This window comes from Bubalus kerabau, chromosome 14, assembly GCF_029407905.1.
Source record: "Bubalus kerabau isolate K-KA32 ecotype Philippines breed swamp buffalo chromosome 14, PCC_UOA_SB_1v2, whole genome shotgun sequence".
NCBI classification, from domain to species: domain Eukaryota; kingdom Metazoa; phylum Chordata; class Mammalia; order Artiodactyla; family Bovidae; genus Bubalus; species Bubalus kerabau.
This window is the reverse complement of record NC_073637.1, coordinates 83,491,382-83,515,625: the sequence shown is the minus strand read 5'-3', so window position 1 is coordinate 83,515,625 and position 24,244 is coordinate 83,491,382. Positions and strand designations below refer to the sequence as shown.

The 24,244-nt window shown below is 47.7% G+C and overlaps 1 protein-coding gene and 1 long non-coding RNA gene across 6 annotated transcripts in view; one reads left to right on the top strand and one right to left on the bottom strand.

The window, feature by feature from the left end:
• Positions 1 to 7,089: 7,089 nt before the first annotated feature.
• On the bottom strand, positions 7,090 to 11,532 carry LOC129627131 (uncharacterized). The gene is made up of 3 exons (XR_008702433.1): positions 11,115 to 11,532; positions 10,137 to 10,216; positions 7,090 to 9,600 (listed from the first exon to the last, which is right to left on the bottom strand). It is a non-coding gene; the product is annotated as an uncharacterized LOC129627131 (long non-coding RNA).
• ENPP2 (ectonucleotide pyrophosphatase/phosphodiesterase 2) overlaps positions 9,138 to 24,244 on the top strand; it is a 134,379-nt gene continuing 119,272 nt past the window's right edge. For 3 of the 5 annotated variants that reach the window (XM_055546762.1, XM_055546767.1, XM_055546764.1), the window contains exon 1: positions 10,326 to 10,463. In XM_055546762.1, the coding sequence (XP_055402737.1) occupies positions 10,341 to 10,463 (123 nt within the window). In that variant the 5' untranslated portion in view covers positions 10,326 to 10,340. Of the gene's footprint in view, positions 9,263 to 10,029; positions 10,192 to 10,325; positions 10,464 to 24,244 lie in introns of those variants that run through there. The other 2 variants (XM_055546763.1, XM_055546766.1) reach the window with 2 other exon arrangements.

The window sequence follows — 24,244 nt, the reverse complement described above, 5'->3', positions numbered from 1 at the left end:
CTGTCTTCAGTGTATTTTTTTCTTACCTTCACTGAATATTTTTGAAAGGGTGGAGCTCTAGGAATTGGGAACTCATATTGGATTCTCCCAAACCCAGCTTTCCCATTTTACAGACTAAAAATGCCAGACTTCTTTCTTTGTAGTCTTTTTTTAAAAAGAGAGAGAATAGAAAGCTCGTCTTCATTTCTTCTTACAGCTTTTTAATTATTCACTTTTGGTTGCGCTGAGTTGTCCTTGTTGCACGCGGGCTTTCTCCAGTCACGGTGAGGGGGGCTTCTCTTGTTGTGGAGCAGGGGCTCCCGGTGCCCCACCTCAGTCATTGCAGCTCAGTGGGGGCTCAGTAAAGAACACAGGAGACGTGAGAGGTGGGCTTGATGCCCGGGTCAGGAAGATCCCCTTGAGGAGGGCACAGCACCCCACTCCCGTGTCCTTGCCTGGAGAAGCCCATGGACACAGGAGCCTGGCAGGCTATGGTCCGTGGGGTCAGCAGGAGCCAGACAGGACTGGAGTGCTTTAGCAGGCGCGTGTGAGCTCAGCTGTTGTGGTTCACAGGCCCCGCAGCCAGGTCAGGAGTTGTGGTTCATGGGCTTAGTTGCCCCTCAGTGTGTGGAATCTTCCTGGACCAGCGGTGGAACCTGTGTTTCCTGTGTTGGTGGCCAGATTCCCATCCTCTGTACCACCAGGGAAGTCCCTTTCTTTGCAGTTTTGATGGATGTTTCCGTATGAAATGATGCTGGTCTTTTTAAGATGTCTTCACTTCCCTTGGACTGCAGGAGATCCAACCAGTCCATCCTAAAGAAGATCAGTCCTGGGTGTTCATTGGAAGGACTGATGCTGAAGTTGAAACTCCAATACTTTGGCCACCTGATGCAAAGAGCTGACTCGTTGGAAAAGACCCTGATGCTGGGAAAGATTGAAGGCGGGAGGAAAAGGGGACGACAGAGGATGAGCTGGTTGGATGGTATCACTGACTCAATGGACATGAGTTTGAGTAAACTCCGGGAGTTGGTGATGGACAGGGAGGCCTGGTATGCTTCGGTCCATGGAGTCACAGATTCGGACACGACTGAGTGACTGAACTGAACCCTCCCCTGACATTGCTGCTCCTTTAGCCATACCTACCATAGCCATACCTACGGTTTCTTGAGCACATCATCACCTCAGTGTCTTTATTCCTTTACCTTTTTTTGCATGAATGTCTCTGATTCCTTCCTGGAAAATTGTTCCTCATCCATTAAGGCCCACTTCGAAGGATACCTCTTTTATGAGCTCTGATCTGACACTTTCAGGCAAAATTAGCTTTTCCATCATCTTTGTTCTGGGAGGACTTTAATCTGAGGGAGGCCAGGTTTCTCCTCATCCATCTGCTCTGTGAGCCCCATGACAACTAGATGAACCTGAGCCCTCTTCAGAGCAACTGAACATCAGATGGTTCCCACTGGACGTTGGAGGGTTAGGGTGGTGGGGACTCTGCTCATGGCAGTCTGGGCTCCACATTGGCTTGGGCATGTCACTCCACAGAGGAAGGGCAAGAAGGGACCAGACAGGGGTGTTAATGTCACACGCATGTATGTGTTTTATATGAGTTACCTCTTCCATTCTTTACCTTTCAAAGCAAGTCATCTTACCCTCATTTTGGAAATGTGGAAATCTAAGGCTCAGAGACTTAGATGGTGAAGAGTCTGCCTGCAGTGCAGGAGATCAGGTTTGATCCCTGGGTGGGGAAGACCCCCTGGAGAAGGGCTTGGCAACCCACCCCAGTATTCCTGCTTGGAAAGTCCATGGACAGAGGAGCCTGGCGGGCTCCATGGGGTCGCATAGAGTTGGACACGACTGAGCAACTAACACTTTCATGGCTCAGAGAGATTAAGTAAATTACCCGAGACGGGTGGTGGAGTTCAGTGTCAAACTTGGGACTTTCTGGTTGTTCCGTTGCGTTCTGGAATCTGCTTTCCGGGAGGGAGAGGTTGAGACTGAAGCAGCCGTGTTCTCCCTCGGGGGGGCATGTCTCCAAGCTCCCCGCTCTCTCCTGCCCTGGAGGTGAGCAGGGTGGGCTGAGGGGATGCGGAGGGGAGCAGGGCTGAGGAGATGGGGGGCGGCACGCAGAGGGGAGCCGGGCTGCAGAGATGGGGAGAGAGTGGCCCCCATCTGCGTGGCTCAGCCTCTCAGTCTCCAGGGGAGCCCAGGAAGCAGGGCTGAGGAGATGGGGTGAGGGCGGCCCCACTCCGCGTGGCTCGCCTTCCCCATCTCCAGGGGAGCCTGGGTTGTGGATGCGCTCCTGACCCCAGCCCTGTCCTTCCAAAAGGCCAGCTGGAGCGGTGACGCTTTCTGGAATAACACGGGGAGGACACGATGAATACTTGGCAAGCTCTGGAGTAGGAAATGCGAAACACGTGCCTGGTTGGGGTTCCTTCACATGTTTCTAATCAACCAACCAGATTTCGCTCCAGTCTTTTATGGCTTCTCTGAAATTTGTAGGGAAATCGAAAGCCAAGTGTAGGCCTGGTCTGATTTGTGGTTTCTCTCGTAAATACCTTGTCCCCGACTCCTTCCACCACTTAGTGAAAATTATTATTGCAGTAAAACTTCTTAGTCATAGTTTCCAGGGGGTGAAATTTCTTAGCTTGTCATATGGATGACATGAGACTAGTATGGTTGGATGAGTCTGTATGGAATCTGACAAAAGACAGTTGAAAATAGATATTGAAAATTCTACAAGTAAGATGTACTGCAGCTTCAATTCCATTCAAGAAGCGTTTTAAGCACCTATTACGTGTGAGGTATGACCAAAACTGTATAGAGAGGTAAGTCCTACTTTTCTTAGCAAATTCCATACCTTACACTGAATACATCTTAAAGTGAGCTCACTATCTTCATAGTTCAGAGCTCAGATGATGGCACTGCCAGTCACCCAGATGCTGAAGCTAGAAGCCCTGGGACCTTCTCTGATTCTCCTCCCTTCCTTATGACCATATTTAATCAAGTCCAAGTGATTTTTCCTCTGCAATTAAAAAAAAATTTGCTTTCTCATCTCCGTTGCCATAATTCAGGTCTACATCTTCATCATCTCTTGCCTGAATGTTCCAGTGGGTTTCTGAGTTTGCTCCAACTCATGTCCATCGAGTCGGTGATACCATCCAGCCATCTCATCCTCTGTCGTCCCCTTCTCCTCCTGCCTTCAATCTTTCCCAGCATCAGGGTCTTTTCCAATGAGTCAACTCTTCTCATCAGGTGGTCAAAGTATTGGAGTTTCAGCATCAGTCCTTCCAATGAATATTCAGGATTGACTGGTTTGGGGTTCCTTTAGGGTTGACTCTTTTGATCTCCTTGCTGTCCAAGGGACTCTCAAGAGTCTTCTCCATGCTGGGACTCCTACCTCATCCAAGAGGGTCAGGGAAGGTGCTAGTTAAGTGCTATTTAAGGTGCTATTTAAGAAGAAAGACTTACCCAGGTGAAGAGAAGAAATGTGGAAGAGAACGCGGGTAAAGAGTCAGCAGCGAGACAGAGGGGAATCCGCAATGCTAAGAAGGAGGGGTTACAATGCTGAGGCCAAGAAGGAAGCAGGCAGAGGAGCTAGTAAGCATGCACCGCCAGCAGGGAGCAGCAGGAACTGGGGCACCTCCAGCCCTTCCTGGCTCTGAGACAGAATGGCCAGGGCTGGGCTCATGGCTTGGCTTGGGCAACATGAACCAGGATCCAGCTAACTAGAATCCTTAGCTAGAAACCTTTGTCAACAGCCAACAACCCTGACCAGATTATCACTCAATGAGGTTAAGGAGTTGACACTTTATCTTTGCAACAGTGGAAAGCCTTGCAGGGCACCAAGCAGAGGCATTAGCTCAGGTTGGAATTTTAGGCTGATTTGTCCAACCGCAGTTTGGAAGGGAGATTGGACACTCCAAACTGGAGTCAAGAGGAATGGTTAGGGGGCTTTCTCAGAGGAAGCGGAGGCCTGGCCTTAAGGAGTGGCATCCATCAGAATCAGCACCATTGTGAGGAGAAAAGCTAAGCAACAGCCTGAGGGGAGCCAGGCAGGAACGGCAGTCTCTTTCTCTTTCTCGTCAGAAGCCCGCATTAGTCAGAGACAGAACAGTGGATTTGCTGAACCATGATTTTAACTCAGTGAGGAAGCAGTTTCTTTTTTTTTTAAACACCTTTACTGAGGTATAATTGATATTAAAAATCTGTGCATATCTAATGTATATAATTTGATGAGTTTGGCCATATGCATTTCGAAAAATGGTATAGATGATCTTATTTGCCAAGCAGAAATAGAGACACAGACATAGAGAACAAATATATGAACTAAGGGGGAATGTGGGAGGGTGGGAGGAATTGGGAGATTGGGATGGATACCAGCATAGTATTGATACTACGTGTAAACAGATAACTATGAGAACCTCTCGGAGAGCACAGGGAACCCTGCTCAGCGCTCTGTGGGGACCTGAAGGGGAAGGAAGTACAAAGGGGGTACATATACGTGTATGTAAGGCTGATTCATTTTGCTATAGAGACTAACACAACATCACAAAACAATTACAATAAAAATTAATTTAAAAAACCCAACAAAGTGACAAACATATCTATTCCCTCCAAAAGGATTCTTAACAATAGAAACTCAGCAAAGGAGCAGACAGAGAAACAGCACAAGATTCTGTGAGTCCCCCACGCGTGTCCAAATGCATGTCCCCTTCGGCCTTTTGAGGTATCATCACCTCACCTGTGCCGAGGACACCGATGTTTGTATTGTCTGGCCTCCCCCTGGAAACTTTTTCACGAGGCAATTGAAGAATCTCATTCATTATCCAGAAAAGCAGCTTGAGCTTTCACAGTTGTGCAATTGCACCAAGTTAAATTTTTACAGGCCCTTGGTTGGCCTGGCGCGGGTGAAACGTGAGCCCGCAGGGTGGGTGTGAGGCGGACAGGGAGTCAGACAGTGATGGAGTCAGCCGCACTGCAGACTGGCCTTGGTCTGTGTTCATGTCTTCTGGCTCCAACTCAGGGGTGCTTGAGGGCTAGCGTTTGGTCTGGAAAAACCATTAATGAACAAAATAATCGTTCATATTTTCTCTAGTTTTCTAATCATGTTCAAAAATCTGTTGTTTCATTTTTTTAGGTCTCTTGATTTTTATTAATTTTTTAAAAAGTTTTTATTTTATATTGGAGTATGGCTGATTAACAGTGCTGTGACATTTGGACAGCTAAGGGACTCAGCCACACAAATCCATCTTTCCATTTACCCTCCACACTCCCCTCATCCAGGCTGCCACGTAACACTGAGCCAAGTTTCCTGTGTAGGACCTTGTTGGCTATCCATTCTGAATCTAGCAGAGTGTACATATTCGCCTTAGAGAATGAACTTATGGTTGCTGGGGCAAGAATGGGGGGAGGAGACGGTGAGGGAGTCTGGAATCGACATGGACACTTGGAAAATCTATTTTAAGCAAAGGGCGAAAAATCCCTGCTGTGAAAGAGCAAGGTGTCAGGAAGAGTTGGACTCTAATCCCTAATGTTTTCCTCTCTCACGGTTCTGGAAAAACTTGATGAGATATACCCTTCTCTGGGTCTCATTTCCTTGTCTGAAGATTCTTCTGTGTGATAACCCCAGGCTTCTATGAAGTCTTTGCATTTTGAAATGTCAGCTCATAGTAGGTCCTCAATATATATCTGAAAATTGGAGGGATGAGCCTTGTATGCTAAGCCCAGAGCTGTTAATGGGAGACACATATATGTATACCTATGGCTGATTCATGTTGATGTTTGGCAGAAATCAACAAAATTCTGTAGAACAGTTATCCTTCAATTAAAAAGTAAATAAATTAAAAAAAAAAAAAACCATTAAACACTCCAAAAAAAAAAAAAGGCCCTTTGTGTTTCAGCTGTTCTCAGTCATCGGCACAGGTGGTGGCTGGCACAGGCCCACGGGCATGTACACGGCTGTCCCGTCACAGATGGGAGGAAGGCAAGAAAAAGACGGTCGGGCAGCATCTGCACAGAGGTTTGCCAGACGTGCAGGAAAGGCCATTCACAGCAGGGGAAGTCAGGGACAGCTCTGGTGGGCCAGAGGTTAACAACCCACGCTCCTGTGCAGGGGACACAGGTTCGATCCCCGGTCGGGGAACTAAGATCCCACATGCTGCGGGGCGACAACCGAACCCAATCCGTCTCCACCCACCCGCCCCCCACAACTTTCCACTAATGGTTGCTCTTCAGCTGAAGCTTCAGCTCCCCACCGTCCCTACTTTCATCAAGCAGAACGCACATGACCATCTGGCGGGGGATCTCCGCATGGTGTGTGAAGCTTTCCTAGAATAATGGTTTGAATTACTTTTGTAAAACAGCAGAACCCTCTTTCCATATTGAATTTTATTTAGAGAAACAGTATGAAAACAGCTGTGGTCAGACAACAACTACAACATCATAAATATTTATCAGGCATTTATAATCTCCCAAGCACTGTGCTATGCACTTGCCATATATCTTCTCATTTAATCTTTATTACGATCCTACAATGTGCTGCTTATAAGACAGGATGATTTCTATCCTCTTTTTAGAAAGGAGGTAGCTGGGAAAGCGGTAAGGAACCCGTCTGCCAATTCAGGAGACATAAGAGACCTGGGTTCAATCCCTGGGTTGGGAAGATTCCCTGGAGGAGGGATGGCAACCCACCCATGGTTCTTGCCTGGAGAAGCCCATGGACAGAGGAGCCTGGTGGGCTATGGCCCACAGGGCTGTGAAGAGTCAGACACGACTGAGCACAGCCGGGACTGAAGGTGACAGCTCACACACGCAGAGGTCCGGCAGACGCACCAGCCTGTCCTCCTCGGGTCCTCATGGCGCAGGAGGTTGGGCGAGCCCGCCTGGAGTCTGCGTGCTCCCCTTCCTCCTGCGAGGGCAGGGGTAGCTAAGCCTGAGCCTCCTTGCTCCAGCTCAGGAATTCAGATGATTTCCCAGGATGCTGTGTGACGTGATTTAAGAAATATTGCCCTGGTTTCTTCTCCGGAGCAAATCACTCTACAGAGTCCACCTTCTGCCACGTTGATTCAGCGTGAAAGGGGTCCTGTGGCCAAGTGAGTCTTCAGATGCAGAAAGAAGTGACAGTCACACACACACACAAACGGGTATTGTATGCTTCCATTTACATGAAATGTACAAGACAGGTAAATCTATAGAGACAGGAAGTAGACTGGTGGTCATCTAGGACTGCAAGATTGGGGAGTCATTAATGGATGATTAATGGCTACAATGTTTTGCATTCTTTTTTTTTTTTTTGGAGTGATGAACATGTTCTAGAATTGATTGTGGTGATGGTTAACTCTGTGAATACCCTAAAAACCATGACTTGTACCATTTAAATTGAGGAATTGTATGTTATGTGATTTATAGCTCAATGTGGCTGTTAAAAAACCCAAAACAAAAAATAAAAATAAGTACAGCAATGATCTTCAAGTCAAAACGAATCACGACACAGCTGCTGGCAGCAACATGACCATTCTACCAGGGACACAAGCAAGGGGAGGGGGGAGCCCTCTGGGGACCCTGGGGAGGATACCAGATCTTCCTGGGAGTCCAGCAGCAGGCAAATGCCTCAGGCAGCTGAGAAGCTGTGTGGGTGATCTTGGTAGAGCTGATATCATGCAGAAGCTTAGAGCCACGAGAGTGCAGGGCTTGTTTGCCTTGGACGCCCAGATAACAGATGCTGTGAGGAGGACCCAGGGAAGAGGATTGCAAGATAGGCAGGAGCTCAATGATCCCATTCCTTGAATCATTCATTCATCCATTCACTTCTTTTTTCAGAAAATATTTACACGGGGTAAATTATGTGACCCAAGTGAAGAAGGCTGACAGCTGATAATGAGGGAGAGGACAGCTCCCTGGATTGGCTGGTCGGGGAAAGGCTCTTTGAAGAGGTGACTTAAAACTTGGTTCTAAAGGAGGAACTGGCCCTGGAAGATCCACCGAGAAGTATGTTCTATGCAGTGGACACATGGTGTGTGTGTGTCATTGTTAAAAAAGAATAGGCATATATTCAGATGATATTAGGAAAGATGGAGCACGCTCTGTGGGAGACAGTTGAATGTGTTTATAGATTGTGATGAAATCAGTAGAGAACAAACTGAAAGCTAAGGGGATGGTTGATGAAAGAATGTTCCGGAAGACCTGAGAAGAGAAGGATTCTGTCGCATGCAGAATGGAGACTGGACATACAGTTTCCGGCGCCAGGACAGGAAGCAGAGCTCCCTCCTGCTAGTTCCTGTGATCTCTGCTGGCGAAGAGGAGACCGTCTGCTGAAAGAAAGGCACCGGGAGCGGGCTCCAGGTTCTGAGGGCTGGGAAGGACCATGGAGTGGGCGGGGGGCTGGCCAGGGCTGCATATAAGGCGTCCGGGGGGCCGGGCACCGCACTGTGGGGCATGCAGGTGCTGGGGCCACAGGACACGCTATGCAGTGTTGTGTGGCTCTCGCAGAGCACGATGCTGGGGCTTTGGAGACGGTCTGACCCCGGTTGGACCGGGAAATGAACAAACTGAGCAGGAAAGCAAGTTAAGATAGAAACTGACATTAAAGTCTAGACCAGGACATAAAGGAAGGAAGTGATGTCGAGAAGGAGGGAAAAAGCAGAAGGATTCTAACGAGTCAAAAGCCAAACAAGCATAATGGGAAGAAGGGAAGGCATCAGAATGGAGCTAGTTCCTTGTTACTCCATGGTAGCCCTGCGCACACACATTAAAGTACTTGCAAGGATAACAGTAGCTACTTGTCACTGTCAGAAGAAAGGCAAGTTTGACCTACATAATTTCATTTAATTCTCATAGCACATAACATAATCCCCATTTTACTGATGAGAAAACTGAGGCTTAGTGAGGTTAAATATATTGCTTGCAGTTTATAGCTAGGAAAAAGAAGAAACTGTATCTGTCTGATGACACCAATGCCCACAACCACCAGACAGATACACATTTCTTACTGTAGAATAGTCTATGACTCCTGCACCCTCGTGTTAAGAGCTGGCAACCCAGGCCAGTCATAGTAACCCATCAGGCTCGGCAGGATGAAGTCCAAATCCCCGCAAGAGACACAGAAGGTCAGAGTCCAAACCACACCCTCCTCTGTAGTCACAGCCTCCCACGCCCTCTGTTCTCGCCTGCAGGAACTATTTTCAGAAAGGCCTCAGGACAGCTTTTGGACATGATGCTATCCGGGTCAGTGATGTCCTTCTTCCTCTTCTCCTGGCTGAAACCTTCCAGTCCTTCCAGACTGAGTGTGAGTATCAGCCCCTCTCCCCTTATCTCAGTGGAAAAATCACAGTGATGCCATTTTCCAGACCAGCTGTCTCCAGAGCATCTCTGCAGACCCGCACCACAGCTGTCCTCCTCACACTAAAATTCTGGTACACTGACTCCTTGTTCAGGGCTTTCTTTACAGTCTCACAGACCCTTCCCCTTCCATTCAGTATTTCACCATCTGGAAGGGTCCAGAAAAAGGAGGGGAAAAGACTCTGACCAAGATCAGTGATGGACTCAGAGCAGCCTCAGGGATCCCTGGGCTTGTTCCAGCACTTCAGATTGGCCAGTCTGGTTCCCGCAGCATCCTTTTAGCAGCTGGCGAAGAGGAGAAATCAGACAATAAAACAATGTAGTCTATGAACTCAAGATATCTGTGGATATCCTTAACTTTTAACACTTTTTTCTTAAACACTTTCTAACACTTATAATCCAAAAATTAGAATGTTGAATAGTTATCTTTGCTCTGTGTTATACATTATAACTATAATAGGTGCTTCTGTGTTATAATCCAGTTAGTGGGGTGGGTCACTCAATAGGGAGGTGGGTGGTTTGTGTGTGCACCCAGGATGTGGTTGAAAACCCCCCGCAGATTTCACTTTCTGGTTGGCTGATTGGGCAGATATCTTATTTTTCTGGAGCGGTTTTTTCCTTCTGTGTAGAATGGCAGTCGTAGGAGAGCCTTCCTGGCATTGTTTGGGAGGTCAAATGACAGGCTGATTGTCCAAAGCTCTTTGTCAACTGTTGCAGGCTTTAGGGGAAGATAATGGGGGTATTATTTCCCGGAGTGTGAGAGGGCCTTACAGGAGGCACTGCCCGCGTTTAACCTGGAAATGCTAATTCAGGGAACTCACCAACCGCGCGGCAGGAAAACCCGGGGAGAGGCCGGGGCCGGATGCAGGAGCAATGGCAAGTCAGACCCCATGGAGTCTCCCTGAAAGAGAAACATTAACCCGGCGCGTCGGGGTGGGGGCGGCGGCCTCCGGACGCCCCGTCTGCGCCCCCGGGGCCGCTCCAGGCAAAGGTCACGCGCGCGTCCTGCCGGAGGCCGGCTCCCAATGGGCGCCGGGGCCCCGGGACGGCGGCCCCGCGCGGGGAGGCCGGGAGGCGGGCGGCCGGCCGGGGGCAGGGCCGGCGGGGCCGCGCGGGGCCGCAGCAGCATGGGCCGCCGCGCCGAGCGGGTAGGTGGGCGCCTCCAGCCTGGGCGCCCGGGCGCGTCGGGGTCTGCAAACGCGCGCCCCGCTTCTGGAGACCCGGCGGCGGCGCCCCGCCGCAGCGGGGTCGCGCTTCGCGGGGCTCCGTCCTGGGGCCGGCCGGGCGCTCTGTGCGTTGCCTGCGGAACCAGGGCTGTGCGGGGAGGACGGGCTTGTCGTCTTAAGCCATCGGTTACGGCGAAGCTCTCGGGGGTCCTCCGCCTGGCCCCGGAGGGGACGCCCCGCGGAGGCGGCGGAGCCCCTTCCACAGGCCGGGTCCGCGCCCGAGCCGCGGGCCTTTGTGCCTCACCGGGACGAGCGGAGCCTCCTCCCCGGGAGCGGAGCTGGGGCCGCGGAGTCCGGCCGAGCCGCCTGGGAGCCGGAACCCCGCGGGGCGGGACGGGGCCCAGGGCGGCGGCGTTCGGGGCTGCCGTCCGCCACACGCCCTGGTTTCGGTTTAAAGGTTCACCCCCGATAAGGGCAGGGGAACAAAAGCCCCGCTGGCGCCCTGCAGGACGCAGAGGGGGAGGCCGCCCTGGCGTCTGTGGAGGTCGTTCCCCTCCGGCCGGCGGGGCCAGGGACGGACCGTCCTCCTCACCTCAGCCAGTAGGTGTTTGTCGCGTTTCCGCGCTTCCTCACCTCAGCCAGTGGGTGTTTTGTTTCCGCGCTTCCTCACCTCAGCCAGTAGGTGTTTCTCGAGTTGCCGCGCTTTCTCTCCTCAGTCAGTAGGTGTTTCTGGAGTTTCCGCGCTTCCTCACCTCAGTCAGTAGGTGTTTCTGGAGTTTCCGCGCTTCCTCACCTCAGCCAGTAGGTGTTTGTCGCGTTTCCGCGCTTCCTCTCCTCAGTCAGTAGGTGTTTGTCACGTTTCCGCGCTTCCTCACCTCAGCCAGTAGGTGTTTGTCACGTTTCCGCGCTTCCTCACCTCAGCCAGTAGGTGTTTGTCACGTTTCCGCGCTTCCTCACCTCAGCCAGTAGGTGTTTGTCACGTTTCCGCGCTTCCTCTCCTCAGCCAGTAGGTGCTTGTCGCGTTTCCGCGCTTCCTCACCTCAGCCAGTGGGTGTTTTGTTTCCGCGCTTCCTCACCTCAGCCAGTAGGTGTTTCTCGAGTTGCCGCCCTTTCTCTCCTCAGTCACTAGGTGTTTGTCGCGTTTCCGCGCTTCCTCACCTCAGCCAGTGGGTGTTTTGTTTCCGCGCTTCCTCACCTCAGCCAGTAGGTGTTTCTCGAGTTGCCGCCCTTTCTCTCCTCAGTCACTAGGTGTTTGTCGCGTTTCCGCGCTTCCTCACCTCAGCCAGTGGGTGTTTGTCGCGTTTCCGCGCTTCCTCTCCTCAGCCAGTGGGTGTTTGTCGCGTTTCCGCGCTTCCTCTCCTCAGCCAGTGGGTGTTTGTCGCGTTTCCGCGCTTCCTCTCCTCAGCCAGTGGGTGTTTGTCGCGTTTCCGCGCTTCCTCTCCTCAGTCACTAGGTGTTTGTCGCGTTTCCTTGCTTCCTCTCCTCAGTCAGTAGGTCTTTGTTTCCGCCCTTACCCTCCTCAGCCAGTAGGTGTTTGTCGCGTTTCCGCGCTTCCTCTCCTCAGCCAGTGGTGTTTGTCGCGTTTCCGCGCGTCCTCGCCTCATTCAGTACGTGTTTGTTTCCGCACTTCCTCTCCGCCGCCTTCCCATCTCCCCCACCGAACTTCTTGAAAGAGCGGGTGACACTCACCATCTCCATGTCCTCCTGCGCTAAGTCGCTCAGTCAGTCTGCCTCTTTGAGACCGCATGGACTGCAGCCCACCAGGCCCCTCTGCCCAGGGATTCTCCAGGGGAGAACACGGGAGTGGTTGCGTGTCCTCCTCCAGGGCGTCTTCCCGGCCCCGGCTCGAACCTGCGTCTCACGGCTCCTGCGCCGGCGGCGGCTCTGCACCGCTAGCAGTACCGCGCCCAGCCCCAGGCAGTGCGGAGGGGCCTCTGCTCTGCCTCTGAGGACGAAGCTTGGCCGGGGTGCCAGAGGCCTCTGGGGCCTCAGCCGTGCAGTCTGTTGCCTTCAGCCTTCCCCAGGGCTTGTCTGTGTCATTGTGAGTGGTTGGTCATCCTCTCTCTGAAGAATTTTACTGTCCTGGAGCCTTTGACGCTGGCCTCCTGGTCCCCTCTGACCTGTCACCATTGATTGCCTCCCGTCTTCCCCTTGGTCTCCCTGGCATGCCTCATCTACCCCCATGGCTTCCCCAGCTTCATACACATCTATAGCCTGTTTGGGTCTTTCTCCTAAATGCCACCCTTCTCTACAGCATCTCTCCGCTCTGCGGTCTCATGGAGCCTCTTCAAGTCCACGAATTCAGACTGAGCGTCTCCTCCCTTCCCCTCCTAGGCCCACTCCTCTGCCATTGTCCACCGCTCAAATGGGGGTCCCTCGTTGTCCAAGCCAGACAGGACAGAGTCACCCTGGACAGAGCCATCATCCCCTTTTACTCATGACACCTGGTCAGTCCCCAAGTCCTGCCCCCTCCCTGCCTCACGCACCCCCTCCCTGCCACGTGCACTTGCCAGTGTCTCCAGGCCAGCTCAGTGTCAGTCAGGACCGCCCCACGGTGACTCCGGTCCCAGCTTTCTGTGAGTCTCATTTGAGACCAGTACTACCCACCCCCAGGCGCCCTGTATCCGTCCTGTATCAAATGGTCTTTCTAAAATGCAGTGCAATCATGCAGATCTTTTTGAAAGAGTCCACAGTGGATTCCTGTTTTTTCCTTTTGAGAACAATGTTGATGTACACAGGAGCTCTGGATTTGCCCTTTACCTCTGCCTTCAGTGTGATCTCTTATCAGTCACCCACTCCCTCTCCATGTATGATGCACATGTGATGCACACCGTACTCATGCAGTGTGTAAATTCAGGCATGTGAAGCTATTTCCTCACCTTGACTTTCCTCCGTGTCCTTCTCTTGGGTCTGGTCTGACTTCTATTTTTTCTTAGACTCGGCTGGCAGCCCCTCTCCTGGAGACCACCCAGGCCATCAGCTCCTTATCCTCCAGCAGGGTGGGTGGTCCTCTCCTTTTCTCCCAGAGTTTCCTCATCTCTTCTGTCAGAGCATTTACCATTCTTTGTTGCAAGAGTCTGCTTGCTTGTCCGTCCTCCACTGGTCTGTAGGCTCCTCGAGGGCAGGATCAGCTCTGTCTGTTCTCACGTCCTTTGAGCCTGTTCTCTGGACCCAGGGGGGACGCTTAATGCTTTTATGTGAATCCTTGTACAATTCTGGTCAGTGACAATGATCTTCAGGCGTTGAATAAGGTGACAGAGATACAATGTATAATACAACATGTAAAGAATGAAAAATGAATGTCAACCCTGATTATCAGGGACAGGCACAGTCTTCCAAGTATTTAACAAGTGAAGGTGTAAACTTTCTGGGTGTTTGAGATAACCCAAGCGAGGTGGACTTCTTTTGTTCTGGCCGCGCAGCATGTAGGATCTTAGCTCCCTGACCGGGGATTGAACCTGTGCCCCCTGCATTAGAAGCTCAACGTTCCAACTCTGGGACGGCCAGGGGAGTCTCAAAGTGGGCCTCTAAGAGAGCCCTTTGATAAACTGACATTGAAGAATCAAGCTGGCATGTTTTGACACCAGAAGCAAGGCTCTAAAGGGACCAGCAGATGAAATTTCTGAGGCCTGCTAGAGTGATGGAGGCTTTGGAGACTAGAGATGAAAAACTTCAGATTGATTTTCTAAAGAAACACGTGCATTCAGAACTCTATAGACAGAGTGACGGTGACATTCTAATAGGGAGCTATTTAACTGCAAATTGTTCTTTGAACTGTTTGGAGACACAGTACATTACTGTGAGATCCAAACATACATTACCTTTTAGAAAAAAATGTGTCATATACACCACATGGTGCTTTTTGTAAACTTTCAGGAGGTTCGTCCAAGCCTACTCCTGGGCCCCCTGGCATGGTCATGAACCTCAGGTTCAGAATCTCTAATCAAAGATGTTATTCATCCAGCAGGCATTTGGGAGAGTAGGTGGTGATCACCAGAGCCCACTGCAGTCCAAGAACGCACCTTTTCTCTTTTGGGAGGGTCCCAGTGGACTGGGTGCCGTTGAACTTGCAGTGGCAACTCTGGAGGTCATGTCCCTGCTTGAGCACTCATGAGCTGCATGACTTTCTCTCTGAGCGACTGTTTTATTATCTATTAAAAAAGGATAACTAAAATAAAGTTTATGAAAGGATTAACATCTGGAATGTAATTGTACTCAGTTTACCTAATCAATTCAAAAACCGTGATTTTAGGAAGGGCCCAGATCTCGTGACATGCTCCTGCATTAGAAGCATGCATGTGGGCTGCATCAATGACTGTCCGAACACATTCACTAAAGCATAGCTGATCGGCAGATGGACCTCTTTAGAAGGTGTGCTCCTGGGTCCATCTCCACTCCTGTTTTATTCAATATTATTAATATCCAGGAAGGCATAGCACACTACTCATGTTTGCTCAGAGACAAGGCTTAATTAAGGATTAGGAATCCAGAAGTTAGCAATAAGTTGTACACTTTGATATTTTATCTTTGGAAGGAGTGTGCAAAAATAGATGCAAAATGTATCGTGTGTGCCCAAAATCATTTGCAAATTATTGTGTGTGTGACACACAGAGAGAGAGAGCACGCATGCTCGAGCACAGAAGAAGGAAAGTTAAAGACGGAAGTGGTGGCTTCATATACTTACAGTGTAGGAATTTAAATGGACAATAAAATCCATCATGAAATTTTCTGCTAAAATAATGTTCGGTTTTATTAAAAGAGGTGTGGAATATAGAACATGTAAGGCAATTGTCACTCTAATATGTGTTATGCAGACCACATTTAGAACAATTGCATATAGTTCTAGGTGCTAGATATGAACTCATTAGCATTTTTTGAGCACATGTATGTATGTGGTGGTGGTTTAGTTGCTAAGTTGTCTCCAACTGTTTGCAACCCCATGGGCTGTAGCCTGCAAGGCTCTTCTGTCCATGGGATTTCCCAGGTAAAAGTACTGAAGTGGGTTGCCATATATATACATTTTTTTGAGCACATATATTGGGTTGGCCAAAAAGTTCACTTGGATTTTTCTGTAAGATGTTATAGAAAAATTATATATATGTGTGTGTGTGTATGTATAGTATGTATATATGCATATAGAGTATGTGTATATATACATATGTGTACACATTCATGTATACATATATTGGGTGGGCCAAAAAGTTCGTTCAAGTTTTTCAGTAACATCTTATGGAAAAATCCATAAAATCCATCCATAATGTAAAATATATATATTTTATATATATATGTAAAAATATATATATATATACACACATACGTATATATGTGCACACTATGTTCCAATCTGGAGAAGGCAATGGCACCCCACTCCAGTACTCTTGCCTGGAAAATCCCATGGATGGGGGAGCCTGGTAGGCTACCGTCTATGGGGTCACACAGAGTCGGACACGACTGAAGTGACTTAGCATAGCATAGCATGTTCCAATCACTGTGCTTAGATACTGATGATCATGGTGCTAAAAAAACAGACTTGTTTTCAGGGTGTTCACAGTATAGGCAAGGTGCTAGATGAACAAGCAGGGGATTTTAATTCAATGTTACACTTGCTATAATAGGGGAAGCTTAGGTCCCTGAGGAACCACTTAAGGGGTTTTTAATTCAGACTTAATGGAATCAGGGTAAACTTTTAGAGGCAGTGATGTTTATACCAGAACCCAGAAGCGAAGTATGGGTTAGCAAGGTGCAGGTGGTTGAGGGAAGAAGGTTCCACGTGTAGGTAAAGTGACTTCGGTGGGGCAGAAATCCCATGCAAGGAACCGAGGGAAGGGGCGTGCACCCAGAGTGGGGAGGAGGAGACAGACCAGAGAGGTGGGTGGGACTAGAACTTCATGCTGCGAGGCTCCGACTGACCTCAGAGCAGTAGGGAGCTACTGGAGGCTGCAAGCGGGCAGTGCCACAGCCAGTTTTGTGGAAAGATCAACATAGTTTGGAAAGATCAATCAGTTTTGGAAAGATCAGTATAGACAATGGGTTGGAGGGATGGTCAATGAGAGAGAGAGAAGAGAGGGGAAACGGCTTAGGAGGAATCGCTGTGGTATAAGCAAGAAGGGATGGTGGCTCCAGCCAACATGGTAGCAGGCAGATGAGAAGAGAGTCGCATTTTCAAAGCTCAGGAGCTAGAACGCAAGGAGCACCACGCCTCGCGCTGCTGTAGGGATGGCTGCAGGACAAGTAACCCGCAGAGAAGTCCAGCGAGCCTCTACAGCTGTCTCTGCGTCTTCCTCTCCTGGAAGAAAGCTTAGACTGTGCCTGTCTGTCCGAGATGGCAGCAGTGGGCCAAATGGGTGGGAGATACAGGGAGAGAAATTTCAGCTCGGTACAAGGAAGAACATTCTAACAGAGCTGGTCCAAGGCAGTGTGTTCTTTGTCACAGAGATGTTTAAACAAAGGCTTGATAAATATTCTAGGGAAAATTACAGAGGTAGGGATGGGGTGGCCAAGCTGGAGGGCATTGACATTTCTTGCCAAATCCAAGATTCTAAGATTCTGGGTATGAAGTTCTGATATCTTACTTAGCTTGGCATTTAAGGCCCACTGTGACCCCGCCATCAGTAGGACAGCCATATGCTCTGGTTTCGCTGTGTCTCTCTAGTGAATGCCTGTCACCTCCTAGTAGCTATTAAGAGCACTCAGTGTTCCCTCTCAAAAGACTTCATCTGATAAATTTTTATGATCATGCATATCTTGACTCAGTATTCCTGCCTTGTCCCCTGGCATCCTGTTAGACACCCTAAGAACTACTCATACTGGACTTCTGTTACTCTTAGAGGAGACCTTGGAGAAGGAAATGGCAACCCGCTCCAGTATTCTTGCCTGGAGAATCCCAGGGATGGGGGAGCCTGGTGGGCTGCCGTCTCTGGGGTCACACAGAGTCGGACACGACTGAAGCGACTTAGCAGCAGCAGCAGCAGAGGAGACCTAGCATTCTGTTGCATGTTGGTTCACTTAAGCCATTTCCTCTGTCAGGAATACCCCTCCTCTTTATATTCTAAATACCTTACTGAGAATATCCTTTTTCATAAAGGCCTAACCTAAATGCGCTTTCCAGGTGGTTCAGCAATTAAGTATTGACCTGCAATGCAGGAGGCCTGGGTTCGATCCCTGGGTCAGGAAGATCCCCTGGAGTAGGAAATGGCAACCCACTCCAGTATTCTTGCCTGGAGAATTTCGTGGACGGAGGAGCCTGGTGGGCTGCAGTCCACGGGGTGCCAAAAGAGTTGGACACAATCGAGCGACTAAACAACAAAAACAACCTAAATCAAATGCCAAGTCCTTCACCCAGCTTTCTGATAATTTTATAAGCTGCATTATAGTGCTAAGCGCTGCATCATGCTAAGTTGCTTCAGTCATGTCTGACTCTTTGTGTCCCTATGGACTGTAGCCCACCAGGCTCCTCTGTCCATGGGATTCTCCAGGCAAGAACGCTGGAGTGGATTGCTAATAGTGCTAAGTATCAGTACATAATGATTTTTATATGTATTTGGTTTTTAATTTTTAAATGAGAGTGTAGTAGCTTTACCATGTTGTGCCAGTTTCTGCTGTACGGCGCGTGAATCAGCTGTGTGCATACATCCGTCCCCTCCCCCATAAACGTCCCTCCCACCCCAGCCTGTGGCTCCAGGTCACCGCAGAGCACTGACCTGAGTTCCCTGTGCTGTATGGCAGCTTCCCACCAGTTAACCTATTTTACACCTGGAAGTGTATCTTTATACATATTTGACCTCCCTCTGTTATCCCCTAGAAGTCTAGTACAAAGACCTGTGAAAAATAGTCACCCAGTGGTATGAATTACACAATGTTTAAGGCAGTAACCTTTCAGAAGAAAATTCTCATTTATTAAAAAAGTTGTATTTTCATTTTATGATTTATGCATTTTGTAGAAAAAATTTAATAAGGGGAATAACAGGGAAAAAATTGTCTATAATCTTAGTACCTAGAGACCAGCATATTAACATGTCAGTGAATATCCCTTCTATATTCTTTTATGCGCATGTAGTCTTAAAATTGAAGTCATGAGCATCCTTCTATAGCCTGCTTTTCAGTAAAACATACCAAGTGTTTTACTCCTTGTCATTGTATGTTTTCAAAAACACGGTCCTCCGTGGGTGCTGACTTCTGCTCCATTCTGTAGCTGTCTCCTGCTCTGTTTAACTAACTCCTCCTGGGGGCATCAGGTTGTTCCTGTCTTCCAGTGTTGCCAGGAATGCTTTGACAACCAACTGAGATGTGCATCTTGTCCCCATACGTCCATTCTGAGGGACATTTACATTTTGTAAAATGCCAGACAGTTGATGACCAAAAACTGATATTGAGTTGCTTAGAAAACATGCATTTAAAAAGGGTCTAATTTAACTTAAAAACTTCATTTCTACTCTATGTTATATAAATCCGTTGTATATGAGACTTTATGTGCGTGTGCCTAGGTCTCCACTTCTCAATCCTCTAACGTAATGAAGGAATCTGATTTTAAAATGCGTCAACAATCGTGGGCTTCATGCGGAAGTAAGACATAACCAGTAAATACATTTCTTGACTGAAGAATTGAGAATTTGAAATCTAAAAACTTTAGCATCTCTCTATCAGTGTGACACATTTTTATTTCCAAGCTAAATATAAGAAAAATGATGACATGTATGTTACAGGATAAAGAGAGTTCTCTGAAAAGAGAAACACTGCCTAATAATCTGGTGTCTGGAAAAGATACGTGACCGTGGTCTTAGATTTTTACTCTAAAGAGAATAACTAATCTCCTTAGACACTCAACAAGCAGGTATATCTCCACTGTAGAGTGAAATGTTTTCATCTGAGAAGTAGGTCTTGGTTGGGAAACACTGTGAATCAGTTTGGTGACTTTTTAACAAAATAAATGAAAGATCTTGTCATGGACTGAATGGTATCTGTCCCCCACCCATTGAAGTCCCGACCCCTAATACTTGTAAATGTGACCGTATTTGAAGATAAGTTTTATATTAGTCAGTTCAGTTCAGTTCAGTCACTCAGTCGTGTCCGACTCTTTGCGACCGCATGAAGCACAGCACGCCAGGCCTCCCTGTCCATCACCAACTCCCGGAGCTTACTCAAACTCATGTCCATTGAGTCGGTGATGCCATCCAACCATCTCATCCTCTGTCGTCCCCTTCTCCTCCTGCCTTCAATCTTTCCCAGCATCAGGGTCTTTTCAAATGAGTCAGCTCTTCGAATCAGGTGGCCAAAGTATTGGAGTTTCAGCTTCAACATCAGTCCTTCCAATGGGTATTCTGGACTGATCTCCTTTAGGATGGACTGGTTGGATTTCCTGGCAGTTCAAGGGACTCTCAAGAGTCTTCTCCAACACCACAGTTCAAAAGCATCAATTCTTCAGCGCTCAGCTTTCTTTATAGTCCAACTCTCACATCCATACATGACTACTGGAAAAAACATAGCTTTGACTAGATGGGCCTTTGTTGGCCTTTGTTGGGCTTTTTCATATGCTGTCTAGGTTGCTCATAGCTTTTCTTCCAAGGAGCAAGCGTCTTTTAATTTCATGCTGCAGTCACCATCTGCAGTGATTTTGGAGCCCTAAAAAATAAAGTCTGTCACTGTTTCCATTGCTTCCCCATCTATTTGCCATGATGTGATGGGACCAGATGCCATGATCTTAGTTTTCTGAATGTTGAGTTTTAAGCCAACTTTTTCACTCTCCTCTTTCACTTTCACCAAGAGGCTCTTTAGTTCTTCACTTTCTGCCATAAGGGTGGTGTCATCTGCATATGAGGTTATTGATATTTCTCCTGGCAATCTTGATTCCAGCTTGTGCTTCATCCAGCCCAGCGTTTCTAATGATGTGCTCTGCATAGAAGTTAAATAAGCAGGGTGAAAATATACAGCCTTGATGTACTCCTTTCCTGATTTGGAACCAGTCTGTTGTTCCACGTCCAGTTCTAACTGTTGCTTCCTGACCTGTGTACAGATTTCTCAGGAGGCAGGTCAGGTGATCTGGTATTCCCATCTCTTTAAGAATTTTCCATGCATATGGATTGGCTCAAAAGTTCATTTGGATTTTTCCATTACAGCTTCTTATGGAAAAACATGAATGAACTCATCGGCCAAATAGTTGAGAGAGAGATTTATTATAAAAATTGACTCACCCGAGGATGGAGGCTGAGAAGATCATTCATGTATTGTCTGCAAGCTGAAGGACCAGAAACTGGTGGTGTAATTTACTTTTAGTCCAGGGAATTTCAGGGCTAATGATATAAGTCCCAGTCTGAATCCCCAGGTTTGAGAACCAGGAGCACTGATATTGAGGAAGGAGATGGATGCCCCAAATCAAGCAAAAAGAGCAAATTCACTCTTTGTCTCTCTTTTTTTCTGTTCAAGCCCGAGTGTATAAAGTGGTCCAGATCAATATTGTTGAGGATAATCTTTACTCAACCAATTCAAACGCTCAGCTCTTCCAGGAACACCCTCACAGACACCTGGACAAATGTTCTGCCAGCTATAGGGCTGTCCCTTAGCCCAGTCACATCAATTAACCATCATAAGGATCTTTACAGAGGTAATCAAAGTAAGGTCCAGTGGGCTGTCACCCACTGTGACTGCCATCCTTATAAAAAGGGGAAATTTGACACAGAGACAGGGAGGAAGGTAATGGGAAGAGACACAGAGAGAAGATGGCCATCCTCGGAGCCGAGAGGAGGGGGCGGGATCAGACCCTAGAGGGACCCAACCCTCTGACACCTTGGTTTTGGACATCTAAGCCTCCAGCCCTGAGACACAATAATTTGTGTTATTTAAGTCATCTGGTTTGTGATACTTTGTATGGCTTAATACAGATTTAAATTAACACCAATTTCATGAAAGCATAATTCCCTTCGTGTGGTTTCAGCAGATCACAGCCACACAACATTATTCTGCTCTTCTGTCACCAGAGATGATGATGTTGTCCCTAGGCATGACAGCAGATGGAGTGTCACTGTGTCAGTCAACAAAGCATTTTCTGACTGATCTCCTTTGACCCTGACCGTAACAGATGAGCATTCTTTTCCTTTCTCTGGCCTTGCCACGTAGCCTGCAGGATCTTAGTTCCCCGACCGGGGACTGAACATGGGCCCCTACACTGGGAGCAGGGCGTCTTAACCACTGGACCACCAGGGCAGTCCTGAGATGAGCGTTCCCGCACCTCTGGTTTAGGGGTAGGAACAGAGGTTCAGAGAGGCCAAGCGAATTATTCAAAGTTGCACAGCTCAGAAGTGGTAGACCTGAAACTCAAATATTGGCCTTTGGATACTGAATACCATACGATTTTAGTGAAAACTTGATGCTTTTCACCTTTGTGGACGTGCCAAATATCATCTTCCCTCTTTAAAATTTGAAAAGACTTTGAATTGTGGCATGCTGAGCCGGATTTTTTTTTCTTTCTTCTCCTAAATCCCCTGAGAATGAATAATCCCACTTGTTGGAAGACCTCTGATGGCTGAAGACATCTACTCCACCCATGTCTTTATTATCAAATATTTATCAGGAATTTAGGCACCCATGTTTATGTGCACAGAATATCTCTTCTCCACTCAGAAGCTTTGTTTACTGACAAAATGGACTTTCTTGGGACCCAGTTTGATTACTGACAAATCCAACTGCAAAACTTTGGACATGTTGGATATAATTGAGTTTTTCCATCATTAATTCTGCTCAGATATTAATTCAACATCATGACGTGAGGCGCGCCAAACAATTTCCAGGAAGCTGCTTGACTTTAGTCAGCAGGAACAAATGCAAGATTATTGCACTTTTTCCTTGGGTGACCTAAGCTTGTTCTTGGCACCCGTGAGTGCAGAGCACTGGTTGTCTTAGTGTTTCAGTGGCTTCTACCCAGGGGACTTATTAGTTTTGAACCTTGGGGATAATTCCTGAAGAATGTAATTCTTTTCCTCCCTGAAAGAACAAAATGTTGCTTGTGTTGGGCTATTCTTGTTATGGGATAAAACCAGCAGTTCCCAAATTATGGCATCATAAAGGTCTGTAGGTCGGGCTGTCAGATTCAGGAAAAGACAAGCAAACCAAAATAGACAACAGTAACCTTTCCTACCCCGCTCCAGGATGTCCCAGTTAAATTTCAATTGCAAATAAAGAAGAAATACTTCTTTACTATAAATATGTCCCCGATATTGAAAACACTAAAAAAAAAAAATTGTCTCTGGCAACCTTACCTGTAAAATTAAATTGGGGGTAGAGTACTGATAATTTATCAGTATTTCAAAAGTCTATGAAAACTGTCCATTTACCCAAGTGAGACTTCAGAGTTTCCTGAAAATGTTAAATTCCTTGATTTTGGTTGGGATTTTCTTTGACCCAGCTCCAAAGCACCAGTCATCTCACGCTGAAACCATAATTATATTACCATTTTTGATGACTTGTATTCCAGGGATCATGCAAAGTACATATATTATCTCATGTCATCCTCAAAATCAGAGGCTGGAGAACCATAGCCTACAGCCAGATCTGATCACTGCTTATTTTGTAAATAAAATTTTGTTGAAACACAGTTACCTCCTTATTTTCTGTATAGTTTGGGGCTGCTTTGATGTTACAGGTTGAGTAGTTGAGATAGATCATTGTATGGCCCACAAGACCTAAAATATTGATTATTTGGCCCCTTTCAGGAAAAGTTTGCCTACACTGGTTCAAAACCATCCTGTGAAGGAGTTGCCTGTGTTCTCATTTTTAGAGTGAAAGCATAGAGACCCACAGGGCTCGTAAGTGGGTAAATTCTCACGGGGCTTCCCAGGTGGCTCAATGGTAAAGAATTTGCTTGCCAGTGCAGGAGACAAAGCAGGTGTGGATCAAATCCCGGTGGGGACGATCCCTGGAGGAGAGAATGGCTTCCCACTCCAGTATTCTTGCCTGGAGAATCCCAGGGACAGAGGAGCTGAGCCCACGGGGTCGCAAAGAGTCGGACACAACAGAGCAACTGAGTGTACCTGCACACGAGGTCTCACCACTCTTAGAATTCAAGCCAAGTTCTGTCGAATTCCACAACTTCTGCTTTGACTATAGCTGACCCTAGGGCTGATGGTCAGTTATGTGTATCCTTCAATGGCTTTAACAATGGGGAAACTGATTTCTGATTTCTTATTGAATATTGTCTATCTCAAAGACAAGGCGGATTGCATGAGGTAGTGGTTAAGCAGCCAGGCTCTGGAGCCACATTGCTTAAGCCCCAGATCAACCCCCTAATTTCTCTGTATCTCAATTTCTATCCCTGTAAATTACAGAGGATGATAACACCTATATGCATGACTGTTATTGGGGTTAAGTGAGACGATGTCTAAAACATGGGAAGAGCATTTGATGTGTGGGTCACAGGGCGTTTATTATTTTTATTTCAAATTATTACTTCAAAATAAGGGTGAAATAAAGAGTCTGGAGAAGTTGGGAGCATTTGCCATGGTTGGTTGACAGAGCAGCTCAGCCAGACGGCTCGGAGAGCACGGTGGCCCCTGCTTGTCAGATCCCAACAAGGAGAGACAGCTGTCTGGCTTCTTCATGTCGGCATGTCTCATTTTATTTGCTTTATGGTGCTTCAGAGGTAACGTCATTTTTTTTTTTTTTTTTTTTTTTGGTCAACTGAAAGTTTATAGCAACTCTGTGTGGAACTAGTCAAGGGACACCATTTTTCCAACAGTATTTGCTCAGACACACAGCATTTGCTCTGTGTCTCATTT